Genomic DNA, 16,487 nt, shown 5'->3' on the forward strand with positions numbered 1-16,487 from the left:
TGCATCTGCGTGTGTTTGTGTGTGGCCATTCCAGGCCATTGTACAGTAATTGCAGGAAACAGGGCTGGAAGTTGCACCGCAGAGCGGTCCCGTGCGACTGGAAGATGATCATGTGACTGGCGTTCTGAGCCAGTCACACTGTGAGAACAGCAGAGGCAACGAAAAAGGAAAAGAACAAACAAATCCTCCACGTCTAATCCCTAGAAATATGAATTCATGGATGACAAAAATAAACAGAGAGGAGGCAGAGGAACGAGACAGAGATGGAGGGGGTGGTAAAATGTAAAAATAAGCCGGTGAAGAATTAATTAATTGAGGTATGTGAATGCGTTTTGGTGAGTCAAATCAATTGGGCATAGAGAACGCATGAAATGCATGCACGGCACACGCACACACACAGTCTTGTGCACACAGCAAGACAGAGAGACAAGAAATATGGTAGACCTTTGACAACATCGGTAGGTATCTGCAATTATGCAGCTGATATGTGTAGATTTTTTAAGACTTTCCACTTCCAAAATACCAGATAGACTAGCTACTTTTATTTATTTTTTAAATCTCAAAGTTTTCTGAAGTAAATATCGTAAAGAAATATCTAATCTGTGGTCTAGGAAGCTCCACAATTGGGATCCACATCTGACCCAAAGATCTGGCATTGGTCAGGCTCTAAAATAATAGACAGACAGACATACAGAGAGAATATTTTAATGAGGAGATTGTGTTAATCCACTGACTTGGCAGACAGGCCAGTTAGATATTAAGACTGTGGCTCATGTGAGGATTTCTTATCTAAAGAGAGAGACTGCAGACCCAAAGGGACGATGCATACTCTACATAGCCAAATTTATTTTGGTTCGGTTCAGGGAGTCACAAAATCTCGGCAGCACCGAACAGCCGAATTAATGACGGTGGAAAACTCCACCGTCATTGCCAAATTCTATGAGTGATAATGGAGCTCTATTACACTAGCCATTTTCTAAAAGTGCAACTACACTTCAGAAACAAGCCCAAACAAAAGCAAGACTTTACAGCAAAACAAGACCAAAGTCGCTTATAATGAGCAGACCTGGCAACACCAAAGCAGTGTTGCAGGCTCATCTGAATGCAATGCTCCATCACCCGACTTAAAAATGCCAACTAATGCCAGCAGACTACAACAGACTGGCAGTTTGGAGCCGTTGGAAGTAGGCTGTTTGGTGTGAAGTCACCATAAGAGTAGCTGGGTGGAAGCTCAGCTAAGACAGGGGAAGATAAACATGGTTAAGTTGACCAAAGTGGTTGGAAGAAAATGTTGTGTCCTGCCCCCTCCTTTCCTTTGTTTAGACACGCAAGCCCCCCAGTAAGTTCAAGCGGCAGCACATACGGTAGCATGTGCCATAGGCTACCTATGGCACTTAGGCATCTTTCTGTCAAAGGGCAGGTTATAACAAAGAGAAAGGTCAAGCACCAGCCAATTAAGTCTACCACTCCCAGCTCCAGCTACAGTACCTGCTTATAAGTCAACAGGGGACCAGCAGAGCCACAATACAACACATCTTCATGGAACACTCACTAATTAAGTGTCAGATATTATCTTTAAATGTCAAACCTGCTTGAGTGTCATTTGAGACAAGCTTACAAACATGTCAGGGCAAAGGTGGTTTATAATGGAAGAACGAGTTTCTATTACACTTAAACGTGGGTTAACGGAGGTTAACTCAAGTTTAATATAAGTGCTAAAAGTTAAAGAATGAGATCTACAGGTAGAAGCATGAAGTTCAGGTCAACTGCATTGGACTGCATTTCAATGTCCATTCTCTCCACATTATTAGCTATGAAATGAAAATGTGAAAAAGGCAAGCACAATGCTTTGACATTGCAATTCATGCAATAGAGTTGCAATGATGAGGTAATGCAGTTTCGACTTTACAACATTTGTGAGCATCATAGAATTGAGGAAAAAAGAAAAACAATGTATGTTAACGTTGACAGAATCTGCATCCACACATTTGACAGTGGAGTATTTCAAGGATTGTGATCTAGGAATCATATGACATTTTAGACAACTTGAAATGCATCTCCCATAATGCAGACAATTATTTGTCCCAGCAGAGAATACCCTTTTTGTGCTTGCAAAGTACTTGCAATACTTTCAGTATTTGTAAAACAGCAAATGAAACTATATTGTTGCATTATACAGCCCTGATTTTACTCTTATTAAACTAGTCAGTTACAATATTAACATGTCATAGTCCTTGCTTTGAAAAGCAAGTCTTTTGCACCTACAAAAGCAACAGGTGCATCTAAAAGAAGATCAAACCGGGCCCAAAATGCAACAGAAAAAGCTTCTGCACACCGTCTTCAAACGTAAACAATTCTTTTAATTTAAATTTGAAGACAGTGTGCTTGAGTTTTTTGTTTTAGTCCTTGCTTTAAAATGTATATTGTTTTTGTTAACAATTTTGCTGCCATTTTAAACATAGCTGTAGTAAGCAGCTGCCAAATTGTCCTTACCTTTTAACGTGGGCACGTGCACGCATAGTGCATGATCTGTGCGCGACTCATGTAGTAGACCGGTAGACAAGATGACAGCTTTCGAATAAATAAAAAATCCATTGGAATAGACAAATCCGTTGCCAGGCTGTTACCCCTGCTCTATCCGCCGGTGTTACATAAGAAAACATTGGAAACGGCCAGTTGTGCGCTATGGTAACACGTGGACACGTTCGCGCACATAGCAGACGATATGTGCGCGGATCATATGCCAGGCGGGCACAAGAATAAAACAGCTATCAAATAAATAAAAAAACACGTGAAAAAAGACGATGAAATGACCGTGCTACTCCTTCCTCTGTTGACAATGTAAACAGATGGGACGGAAGCTACGATTGGGCCTTGGACAGGATACGGAAACCTAGATCCGGTCAGAACCGGAAATACGGCAGGATACAGTTAGGAGGCGGGCCTAAGACTCCGAAACGGCTATATACAGCGATCATACTTTTAATTGTTTCATAATGATTAAAGCTAATAAAATTTCCGGGAACGACGGGCATCGCAGCGTGGTACAGCGGGAAATCAACGGTTTCGACGGGGATCGCGGGAAATGAGTTAATGGTACAACAAGATAACAGAGTTGTGGCTCTCTCGGAGCGGGAACTTTGGGGGGTGGGACAGGTAACATACACACATTTTGTATGCTTTTGATTTATTATATATGTGTTGTGAAAATGGAACGCTTGAACAGAAGAAAAATGTATATTACTAGAAGTTTGCGGCCGCAAAAGTCTAGAGTTCAAGCCGCTGTGTGTGTGTGTGTGTGTGTAACGGCTGGGCTTCAAACCTGGGCCTCCCGCGTGACAGTCCAATATATATATGCGATCATGCTTACTACATTTTTGGAGGTAAAACATTTTTTTTTGAAAAAATGTTTTGAAAAAAAAAAAAAAAAGTTTTGAAAAAAAATCTTTGAAAAAAAAAAAAAAGGTTTTGAAAAAAAGTTTTGTAGATTTGTTTTTAATAAAGTATTGGTGATGCGATGACGTGGTGTATAATGTTTGGTTTGCGTTGTAGATGAGAACTATTTGAGGGGACTATTAACGGGACTGGGCGGCCAATGGTGAAATACGGACTTTACTGCGATTGAGGTGAAAGAGAAAAGTAGAAAGTTGTGAGGTAACTATTAGCTATTTGGCTAACTGTTTCCGGGTCGACTTGAGGCTATTTTATACAGAGGCAAAATATGAGGATAATAACAAATACAACTGTATACAGAGGTTTGGAAACGACAGCTTGCAAAGGTGACATGGGTGTTTGAATTTTTAAGCTATATTTAGTACATATGTAGTACATCTTGGCCAAGTGGTTTGGTATTAAGTTAACGATACATACGGGTGATGACCCAGAAGTAGATCACTTACTCTGATGTAATATAAAGATTTGACTACAGAGGCTGAAACGTTCGTCCTGATTGATAAGACATGAAGAGAAATGAAAATGTCAACTCACTCGCCATTCTGAGTGCGACCCATGACTTTTGTAAATGACATTGGTCTAACTCTAAGAGGACATCGCACCAGAGGAGTAAGAGCACGGTGGTAACAAAAGGTTTATCAACAGCAGAATATCGAACACAATGACGCTTGTAAACTCATCTCTAGTATCCTCATCTCTAGTATCCTCATTTCTCCACTATTGCATCAACTCCTGTTTGGAGCTACGAGGCTCCCTTTCTGGGTCAGGAGAACAAGAGGGGAGACTGACAGACACGAAGGAAGGACAACAGGGGTAAACAGAGACCAAGCCTCACGCACTTCTCTTGTACTCTCTTCTGTTCTCATTCCTTCCCTCTCATCTTTACCAGGCATGGTAAATCTCTCAACATCAAATAAACCAGGCCTTGCTACATGTTCTCTCTCCCACTCTCTCTCTCTCACACACACACAGTCTGTGTCAATGTTTGTCTCCCATTCCCTCTGTGCCGCTTGCCATGTCACGGCTCTAACCATACGGAGGCAGACAGCCTCAACTGTTCCAGCTCCAATTAGCCAGAAGTCAGTCCCAGAGGAGACAACATGTGTTCTAGTAGTGGCCACACTGTTGATGTGGTCCTCGCTTTCTATCCAATCTGTCCAAAGAAGCAATCAAGATGGTACAGGGGGAGTATGAGGGAGGTGGGAATTTAGAGGAAGAGAGCAGCCCTATAACCCTGGTCTAGATTAGACCCCGAACCGATGAAGAATGCCAAGCTTAATCAATTTGAATACGTTGAGTTTGAATAGTTTTGGTAGGGGGTGTAGGGGGATGTTCGGTAGGCCAATCAGAGGCAGCACTCCCTTTTTCCCAGAGGCACTTGCTTTGGCAATGTAAACGTTAATTTCCCCATGCCAAAAAAGCTTCTTAGAATTTAACTGAAGTTCCGGAAAAGATACGCTGTGATTGGCCAGTAGGTACTATGAGTGGCAGTGTGCTTTCAGCACGTTTGCACTTCCGCCTATCCTTTTTACCAGTCGCTCCAATGAACTGCAGCGGTGAATGAGGTATCTAGCTATGTGTAGATCTATGATGCATACACTCATCATGTGTCATGGCCATCCACCCATTAGAGTTTGACATATTTTGAGTGCAAATGTACATTTTGATCTACAGTATGGGTGATGCCAGAGCAGTCGTTCTCAACCCTTTCTGGATAAGGGCCCACTTGAAAAATCTCGAAACCACTTAATACATTTATTTTACATTAATGTAACATTTTCAATAAAATGTTATAATAAATATATTTGCATTATCTTCACGGCACACAGGTTGAGAATCACAGTGCTAAAGATAGGTCAGTATGGGCCATTCCTCTGGGGTTCATAAAGTTGCATATCAAGATCCATGGCAATCCAGCCAGTAGTTTTTGAAATGGAGAGTGTGTGTGTGTGTGTGTGTGTGTGTGTGTGTGTGTGTGTGTGTGTGTAATTTTACAACCAATCCTTGAAGGCAGGTCCATTCCAGCTTTCTGGTTTCATTACATCATAGAGACTCTCTCAACAAGTGTTAGCATGCCTACTAAACCAGTGCAAAAGGAACCACAACCTCTTGTTGTTTGTCCTCCTCCCGTCTCAAACTGAAAAAGGGATTAACAGCTTCTTTGGATTACCTGAACTCTGGTATTGTGGTTCTGCTCCATTACAGTTTCAGTTCATCAACGACAATGCTGGAAAATCACACAGGAGCCGCAGGCAATGAGAAATATCCTCCATTCAAGACCGGGGGAGATGTCTTGGTACGATGACTTATGTGGTAGTTTGTAATAACAAAGCCGAATCCTTACTAAAGGATTCTGACCTTTAGAATCCAGTGCATGTCTCTCCCTCTCCAAAAAAGCAAAAGTTTAATATTTAAAAAAGTATAAGACATGCATTATGTGAAAAACATAGTCACAGTTGGACAGCAATAGCCTCCTTCTTGCCAATTCAATTCATAGATGGTCTTTGTATGTTCTTGCTTTCCACTTAACTCATTGAGTGCCTATCCCGAATTAGTTCGGGATATATGATCGTATCACAGGGTGCCTATCCCGAACAAGTTCGGGATATAAAAAAAAAAAAAAAAAAAAAAAAAAAATTTTTTTTTTTTTTTTGAAAAAATTTTTTTTGAATTTTTTTTTTTTTTTTTTGGACCCCATCAAATCTGGTGAACATGATTTCAATCGCGATTTTGCATGTTCCACCCCCATACAACAACATCTAACATACAGGGCAGCCATTTTTGTTTACATTACATGTAAAACATAAGGGCGATTATCTCAAGAATGCCTGAACGGATTTCCAATCGGATTTTTTTGTTTGAAAGCTGTGAACAAACTGCACAAATCCACTCCTGGATTGCATTGGATTTTTCAGAGCTCATTCTTCTCTGTTTTTTTCCCATGCATGAGGTGTGCAAGGTTTAATCATGGCTAAGTTGACGAAAATAAGGCTTCTAAAATGCTTGGTAGCCAATAGCTAACTTCAAGCTAACTTCATCCTCTTCCTGTACATGCAGTCATGCACAAAGGAAAGTGTTCAGGCAAGTCATGGCTGCAGGGCTTCTGCATATACCAGCATATCTCTATGGGATTTTCTCTGGCCACTGGGCGCCCTCTAGTGGTGAAAGGGGTGGCACTAAATGAGTTAAGACCAAATGTAGAGTTGCTGTGCCATTTCTTGGTCTTCAGTTAATTCCCATGTTAAACATATAGCTTTCAACAGTACACACCACTTCACATTAACTCTGAAGTGAATAAAACTCTGCCACTTTATAATCACTTCCACATGTGCCATTGCCATAGGCACCTTTCATTTCTCCCATCAGTACTCTCCTCACACCTTGCATGTCTCTCGTTTCACAGATACATAGGCTAAATAAAGCACTGAGCTGCACCCCTGAGCTGCACCCCTATGCCCCTAAGTATGTAAATTGTTGATTGACCTAGGTTAGCTGAACGGTCTCTCTCTGATGGAAAATACTGAGAGAATTGCAAGACAGAGCTCTGTAACACCAGGGGAAGCAGGTGCGAGAATCATGAACAGGGATATTGGTGCACAGCTACAGTAATGCATTCAGGAGTGAAATGGCAAAAAATATAAGACGACAGCCCGGTGATGCTGAAATGTCTTCAACCCCATCAGATTCAGAGTAATCTTTGCTTAGCGCTTCAATGTGAATGAGAGGAGATAAAAGTCTATTTCTGTGTCCAGGAATACCTCTATGTGCGGCGAGAATGGGCTTTCTCAACTATGTCAAGGCTCTGCCTCTGTCAGAGGCTCAGCTGCTAATGAAACCTGTTCAAATCCCATTGAATCATTTTGAAAATGCAATACCAAGAAAGTTATTTTATTCTGATGAAAATTTGATATTTCTTAGTTTTGTTTTCATCCAAAAGAATAAAACATTATATACAATGTAATTAAGTAATTCTCTCTTCATACTACTAACAACAGTGGCTCCTTCGATGTATCAAGGCAAGTGTGCTTTTTGAGCAAACCCTCAATTTACCGAATGTAATAACCCATGCTAAGTACATAGAAATAAAAAATAAACTTTAGGGAATGAAAGTCATTACTCATTTTGAAAGATAACAGTATGGGGGATTTGTCACTTTCTGACGTCTGATTTGACTGTTCTACTTGTGCATTGGATGGATTCAGAGGTCAAACAATACACCTAGAAAACATTTTCAGGCTAAATAGATGAACAATGCTACGGTGTCCAAGTGTCATTGCTCTAACTAAAGAAGCAAACTTTCAAACATCAATCATGCAAACAAGTATTGAAGAGGAAAGGTGTTGGTCTGTGGCAGAAACTACTAGTAAGACACCTCAGGGTGACTTGCGACCTCAGGGTGACATGCGACGCCAATTCTTGGCCATCTGGCCAACCACAGCGTTTCTCTGACGATTCTAGTTGTTGTCATTCTGGGGGGAGTTTGTTCATGTTTTTGTGAGGGTATCAACCCTAGGAGACACAGGGAGAACATGCAAACTCCACACAGAAAGGCCCTATCGCCAACCCCACCTAGAGTGTGGGCGCTGATGACGCGGAAGGAGGAACACACCGTCCATATATGTCCTTAATATTGATAACATAATATCCTTAATAATGTCCTTAATATTGACAATATAGGAATCTCCATATATGGGCATAACACGTAAGTAATGCCAAGCAGGGCCTTGGTGAGTTAGGGCCTTGGTTTGATGCCTGTGGATCTCCATATATATGGGCATAAGGGGGTACCCTAACATTCTCATTTTCGGCCTGGGATTTATGACATCAGAAATCTCCATGTATGGGCATAAAAGGTTTTTTTCTTTTTCTGGGAATGACCATATATGGACTTTTTATTTTATTTCATCCTTTACTAACACCTTGACGTCCGAAATAGAATGGTGGTTGGTAGATTAGCCGTGACATTTCTATTATTGTATTGTGATCTGAGACATAATATTATGTTTATAAACATGACCCCGCAGCCCCTCCATCTTGAACAGCGCCGCTGTTTTTTCTTTTTTTTTTCCCCCCAGGCCAGTAACTCACCATGATTTTCTCGATTTCCGTTGGGATAGAATGGGGGTTTTGGCCGATCGTCGATGTCCCCGTGCGTTTCGCGTGCGCGATCCTTTCACGTAAATGTCCCCGCAAATAGTCCATGTGTGACTGAAGAACAGAACTGAAAAGTTTCGCTAGCATAGCCCCAAGCATGGCTGCAGGAGGAGCTCGAGTGTGTAGACAGTAAACGGATGGGTGGAAGGTGCCTTGGAGAAGGAGAGGCGCTGACGTCACCTCTGCTTCATGCACGGTCTGCATGAGCTATCAGTGCACGAGTGGTGACTAGGGAAGGTTAGACGATCGCCGATTTTCGGATCAAAAGCTTTTATTCCGGTTTTAAAGACAAAGTCCGGGAATGTACGACGTGGCTGAGAGTCCCTGGGGGGATGTGCGATATAGTACGGTTTTAACATTAAGGGGCTCCCCTTGGCTTAGAAGGTGTTAATAATAATATGTATCCATATACATACAATATATGTTATGCCCATACATGGAGATGGTCATAAAAACTGTATGTTAATTAGTCATGCCAAGCAGGGCCTTGGTGAGTTAGGGCCTTGGTTTGATGCCTGTGGATCTCCATAAATGGGCCATAATAATGTTCTTCATATTGACAATATAGGAATCTCTATATATGGGCATAAAACGTAGGGCCTTGGTTTGATGCCTGTGGATCTCCATATATGGGCATAAAGCATCTCATTTTCGGCCTCCATTTTGTGTACAATGTCACGTGACATCCCTTTTATGCCCATATATGAGTAATTCTGTACCACATCACTGTGATCAATTTTCGCTTTGCCATGCAATCGACTTCAGAGCAGTGATGTGGCACAGAGTGACAGTGAGTCACAGTGATGTGGTACAGAATGACTCATATATGGGCATAAAAGTGATGTCACGTGACATCACTTCCTGTGCTGAAAAACACGTGACATCACACTGACATCACTTCCTGTACAGCCGGACGGACAGAAGGTCAGACAAGCGACAAGGTTTTTCAGGGTATAATGTGACCTTCGGTCGCAATAAACATCCTATGTTGGATTAGTATGTTGCACAGCTTTATCTGTAGAATGATATTCATGCAGTTGAGCAGGCTTAACGTCTGCAGCTAAGAAAATTGCTCAAAGGCATTTTTCCACTAGAGTCGACAATGTTCCAATGTTATCATATGTACACTGCAGAAGAGATGGAATGCTCTAGCTTCCAGTGACAACCTAGCTTTCTTTCATCTCCTCTCTAACCACTGACTATTATTATTTATTTCTCGATTAGGCCCTCCGTGGCAATGTTATGGCTGGTGTATTGTTACATGTTTTGAGTCAATATTTATTCAAGAGACAGGGCAAACAATATGGTGCCCATATTAGTCTAGATGAGTGTCCATAATCACTAAAGAGCCCATGCCAGCTCAAAACCTGGCTCTTCTCCAGACCACATATGTTGACTATAGGAGGGCAGAGAGAGGGCACAGAGTGTGTTGTGCTGTATTAGAGCTACAGAAATAGAGGTAAAAATTGTGCAAAAGAGACATCCAGGGGGTCAGTGGCATTATGCAGCATACTAGACTGTGTCCCTCAGTACTCACTGTTAGCCTGTAGCTAGGTTATAGCATAAAAACATAAACTCTCTTCCCTTGCGTATGTGTGGAAAGTGTGTCAGGGAGTGTGCAATGGAGAGCAGAAGAGAAACGTACTCTTTGCAGGCATTGGAGACGTGGGCAGGTACCGTGTATTTACAATCCATAATCATGGTCAGGGTCTCGCTGTCGTTGGCCTCCTGGAAGGGTGGCTGACCACACACCAACATGAACAGGATCACTCCCAGACTCCAGATATCTGATACAGAAAAGAGAGACAGAAAAAGGAAAGAATGACATTAAGCATGGTGATAGTTCAGCATCTTCCCCAGAGCACATAGCAGGTGGTATCGTGCCAGAGGCAGCAGATGCAGAGCTCAGATATCTAGCAGGCTCAGGGATAGGTTCTCAGGCCATGAGACTCACAACTGTGACTCCCACATACACACATCAATAATCATATATCTCAAGTATAAAAAAGAAAGATAAGACAGATGTACTGTACAGGCGTATGTAGGTTATAGTTCCGAAGTGAATCTGACTTTCACATAACTTAGGAGAGCTCATGTGTCGGGCTGGGTTAGCATAGAATGTAGTAGATCAAGGGTGGTTTGCAGGTAAGAGGACCGGGGGAGAGCAAAACAGAGCTGACAAGAGACAGAAAGAGACACACAGTGTGTGGCAGTGAACCCAAGGGCTGTGTCTGTGTGAGAGAAGCTCTTTAAGAGGGAGGACTCCTCAGTCACCACTGGGCACATTAACAAGCCTGGCCTGTCATATCCGTCTTCTCACAGCATGAATCCAGGTAAAATGCAGGAATATAGAGGGGCGTTTATGTGCTCTCTCTGTGTGTGTGTGTGTGTGTGTGTGTGTGTGTGTGTGTGTGTGTGTGTGTGTGTGTGTGTCAGACCTGAATGTATATAAATGCATGTGTGTGCCCCTGTATTTGTGTGTGTATAATAGGCAGGCACGTCTGTCATTTATGTGTGTTTATTCCCTTGCATGCATCTGCACTGGCTCTGTGTACAATGTGAAGCTAAACTGTCAGTATGCAGAAGCAGTGAGCCATGCAGATGGTACACAAACACAATCTAAACGCATAAGGAAGGAGAGAGAGGGGGGGGGGGGCAGAGAGGGAGAAGGAGAGGGAGACAACGGAAGTTTGGTGAGACAAAGCCTACCCTCCAGCATGGAGTTGGGAAAGTAAACAAAGCTCTGTCAAAACGCATATCTAGCATGCAGTCCTCATCGTAGCAGAACGCACACAAAAACTGTGTGCATATAAAATCCAAACATTGAGAGAGCCGCTCCTCATGTAAAACTAACTCGCTTGGCTGCACTCTGCTCATTGGGAACTAATTTGAATTATCATTTACATCAGTCCCCAGCTTAATAGAAAAGTAATGCCTGCTCTTTCAGACTGGGGGGGAAAAAAGAAGAAAGAAACTTCAGAACTATTCCTGGCCAACTATCAGCAGCTCTTAATTAATTACCAGGATGAAGATTTTATGTAACTTTCTAATTAAGATGATGGCCTGAGATGCTTAATGGGCTGGCAGAGTGGAGCTGTGATGGTGCACAGAAAAACATGCCAAATAGGGAAAGAAATCGAATGAGCACTCTTCTGCAGAATAGCCTGATAAGGACTTTTTTCACTGCAGCAACTCAAGACCAAAGGAGGGCTGCAGCAGCTAATCGATAACGTCAATTGAAACGACAATAAACATCTGTGGCAATGAATTTCAGAGACGTGTTGTGAGCTTGCAGAATTTCTGACAATGTTTATGTATTTTTTTTATGTAAATAACAAAATAACACAAATAATATGTAGGACATTTGCGACCAATTGCTTGGTAAACACTGGTTTAGATGACAGAAGCGGGGAGACAGCTATATGCATGTGCAACCCAAATCTTTCCCAAAGTTTTCTGCAATATATGCAAAGCGTTGCCGATATGGCACGGGACGGGAGCATGACAGAGAAAGCCTTTGTAGCGGCACGATACTTAAGGGCTACCTTAATCATTGTATGAGTGTACCGTCAGTGCGACTAAATCTGTCATATGTGGTACGAAAAAGAAAATGTGAAAAGTTTCCTTGCCGGAGTGTACATAAATATTTGAGATTGTGTGTGTGTGTGTGTGTGTGTGTGTGTGTGTGTGTGTGTGTGCGCATGCGTGCACATGCATGTTTGTGTGGGGCTAATCTCGCAAATCTTGATAATGGAATTGAATTGACTCACAACAGAGCTGCTTATTAAAGAACAAATACCCTAGGTTTACCATGCTTAAGCTACCACTTCCACTTCATTTAGCGTATATTACCTCTGTATAGGGCTGTCACAATTATTACATAAGTCTAATCGCAATTATTTGACATAATCACATTTTTTTTGTCACAATCATCATAATCGCTTACATGTTGAAAAATGTTGATATTTTCAAACATTTTCAAAAATAGTGGAAATAGCCAGTATCAATGTTCTTTTTCAAGTATAAAGTTGTCAAATATGTCAGTAATTTCTGTGTATATTTAGGTTATACGTCATATCTGCCATGTGCAACTTCAAAGCCTACAAGCCAAACAGGAATGTAATTGTCAACGACACAATTAAGTCATTAATCGCAATTATTTGAGTGACAATTAATCATCATGTAAAATGTCATAATCGTGACAGCCCTACCTCTGTATGAAAACAAGTATAACTTAAGTGTATTCAGTATCAAAAATCCAAAGACTGGGCCTTTGTGCCTTTCCTGAAAGTTTGGGATCAGCAGCTCAGTGTCTACATTCTAATTGAGCAATTAACTTTATTCCACATCAATTTTCCAAACATCCAGCTAAAAGTCTCATGAGACACCTGGACCTACTGTACACTAGAAGGCACAGCGGTGTTGCTGGGCCACCACAGTAGAAATCCAAAACTCCACACACTGCCATCCTGGGCCCTGTTCCAGCAGCTCCTTAAGTGCCTCTCCTCTCCCCAGTCCCAACAGTGATCATGCTGAGGTCTGGGCTACTCCCACTGGTATGAAAGAAAAGTGCCTGAGAAGCATTTTTATATAGGAACCATTAGCCCATGTGCTCTAGCAGGATTATGCCTGACTTACATTTTGTCGCATCACAAATTCACAATGCCTTGTGAGCTTGCAGATCGGCCATTTTCAGCATGAGACACAGCAACGAGGTAAAATTGGGCTTTACTGAAGCAACACGGCAATACAAACAGCAATCTCAGCTTGCCATGGCACAGTGCAGTTCTACAACCCTTTACAAGAGAGCACAATCCCCTTACAAATACAAACATGTAGGTTCAAGTATCAGATAAAGCATCATTCCTGTATCTGTCCAGACGACCAGAAAGCAGGCTCAGAGCCAGGTGAAATTGAAACGCATTTAGACAATTCAATTCGATAAATAAAAATAGCAAATTGAAGCAATCCCAAGTCCAGTGAGAAGTAGGTAGGTGTGTGTCTGTCTGTCTGTCTGTCTGTCTGTCTGTCTGTCTGTCTGTCTGTCTGTCTGTATGTCTCTCTCTCTCTCTTTCTGAAGGATTTTTGGAGGGGCTTGTTATATCTGTGATGTTTATTGTTTTCAATACCACATTTCACCATTCAGATATTGCTGAACAAAACAAAGCATGCACCGTATTTATTCCAACAGGTATCGACTCAGCCACAGACAGCTGCTTATTCAAGGATTTGTGTTCATACCTAGTGAGCAGCTTCTTGCAACTGATCAGTGTGAGAGCCCAGCTTATCTAATCTTTATCTACCCAGCATACTATCCAATAGGGCATCACAACTGATTATTCATCACTCCACTGCTTCCATCTGTCACTGTTGGTAGAACAACGTTTTCAAAGCAGAAAGGATGTCTGGGTATAAGTTGTCTGTTGTCATTAAGAGCAGAGCGTACACACACAGACTCTCTCTCTCTCTAGAAGTCCAGAGGTTAATAATAAAGTACTGTAATGTGTTTACACCACTCTTAATGTGATATTGATTTATGACGATTTCTAATGCACTCCTTACAGAAATAAATAAACTAATACTAAACACATTTTCTATTTGCTATGTTTTACTGTGTGACAGCAAAGTCATACCCACGCACCAAGGGTAATATAGTAACTATTGGGCCATGGTTCAGCCTAAGCAACCTGACAATTAATCGCAGGTTCGACTCCCGTTCCCGATGAGCTTAACTGCATGTGTCTCTGCGTTTCCTGTCTATCTTCACTTGACAATAAATAACAACTAAAAATAAGGCAGAAAAGCCCCGAACACGCAATGATGAATGTAACAGTGCTGTACAGTGTACTGCATAGACTTACACACAGAACCACTTCCAATGTTTATACATATATTTTCGGGGGTCCTTGACATGAAAGGTTTTGAGAACCACTGATATTTAGCAACATAAAAAAAAAAAAAAGCTGATTTAGAAGACATTTTTAGAATCAGCCTCAGGTCTTAATGGGTTAAAAACATGTAAACAGACTGTTACTTTGACACAACACAGCCCTTGTCACACAATGTCACAGGCAGACACACAGATGACACAAGGGGCTCTGCGATTGACAGCTGCAGAGACGTCCCAGGCAGACCCTTCAGACCTGCTGCTGTTATTCTACACTATAAGGATGGGACGATATGAACTTTTCATAATTCATATCACGATTATTGTGACAAAATAAATAGCGATTTACGATATTATCGTGATAATCAAAATCCGTTATCCTGGGGAGGAACATTTGCCAAAGAATTGCAGATCTACAAGCTCACAACACACGACGCAATGTGAGCTTGTAGATCGGCTATTTTTTGGCAAAGACATTTGATCGAGTGAAAAAAAGACTGTATCATGTACGTATATTATAAATACCTTTTACCAATTATAGAGGGTTTAAGTGGTACCGGATATGCAGCTCTGCAAATACAGTAAAAGGACAATATCACGATAAATTAAATCTCCACAATGCGATTATTTGAGTGTTTTTTTATCACGATAAACGATAATATCGCTTATCGCCCCATCCATATTCTAATCTACACTTTATAGAAAATGTCTGTCCTACCACGAGTCACGTGTCAAAAGGATCACAATTCCAGGAGGTCTTCAGCAAAATCAGCCAAATAGCTGAAAACGTGTCATCGAGACACGTTTTGAGCTTATAGATCGGCTATTTTTGGTACTTTTGCTTTTCAGTGTAGTGAGCAAGTAGGTATGGCATTGATTTAAGAAAAAAAAATGAAAAGGTTAATATATGTGATATGAGGTTTATGCCTGACAGCAACATTATGCAAGTGCACATGTAGACAGTCACATGTGCATGCAAATACTTTCATTTGTCTGGATAAACAAGTATGCAGCACAGTTTATGGTTGTTTAAATAGACTAAAATAACTTGTAATTCCAGTCTGAAAAGCAAACTGACAGGTAGACATATTCAAATTTACACTGTACTGCATTATTTTGTACAATTTACATTTTCAAAGCCTTTCTTCCTTAACAACACAAACTACCACTAAAACAGTAGCAGTAGTTTTATATGTCGGAGACTTCTTGAATCACACATTGTCCCTGTATGCTCTTGACTATAGTACTTGTATCCTGAGAGTATACGTTTGTTTGCAAACAAAAAAAGAAAGCTAAACTCAGACAGCATACAAGATACATTCAAAGCTGTAGAGATGAAACAGGAAAGATACTGGTTTGGTTTATGAGTCTCTCTTCCATGGCTTCAAGCATTTCTCCTGACATGTTTCTCAAATGTGCAAATGATTCTGCTATTCCCTGCAGTAACTTGTATGTGTGGGCAAGCTTCACACACACACATGCACACACACAGGCCGACTGTGTATACATTTTTTCCCTTCCTTTTTTTAAATGGCGCTTGAAGTTTAAACATATGCAGATCTGCATATACAGTATCTGGTGAAATTATATCAATACTGCCATTTACAGTATGTTGCAATATATGCTGCAAAAACAAATATCACAATGAAAATATTTTCCAAAATCGTTCAGCCCTCTTTCGTTCTAGTTTAACAGCATGTGTGTCGTACAGTGGGTCAAACTACTGACCCAGTGTAACCTCAGAAGCTCCTGGGAGAAAAGGCTCTGACATCCATTCTAAAGAATGCTAAGGTAAGCTGGAAAACAATATGTGTGCGACACCTCACAAAGAATGCAGGCGATACGGGCGGGATCTGCAGTGCTTGCTCGTTCCTACTGACCCAAGAGAACCGCCGTTCTCACGGGAGGGCAGAGGTAAACAGACAGGCGTGGCACATAGTTCACATAAGACTCCACTCAGGAGAATACAATACACACCTGATTTATAATAGTT

At 41.4% G+C, this 16,487-nt stretch overlaps 1 protein-coding gene across 1 annotated transcript in view; it reads right to left on the bottom strand.

The window, feature by feature from the left end:
- snrka (SNF related kinase a) overlaps positions 1–16,487 on the bottom strand; it is a 60,384-nt gene that overhangs the window by 19,180 nt on the left and 24,717 nt on the right. Inside the window, exon 3 of the mRNA XM_080744683.1 lies at positions 10,253–10,394. Coding sequence (XP_080600809.1) covers positions 10,253–10,394 — 142 coding nt within the window. The remainder of the gene's footprint in view (positions 1–10,252; positions 10,395–16,487) is intronic.

Source organism: Nannobrachium achirus (genome assembly GCF_963921795.1).
Source record: "Nannobrachium achirus genome assembly, chromosome: 2".
In the NCBI taxonomy this organism is placed as follows: domain Eukaryota; kingdom Metazoa; phylum Chordata; class Actinopteri; order Myctophiformes; family Myctophidae; genus Nannobrachium; species Nannobrachium achirus.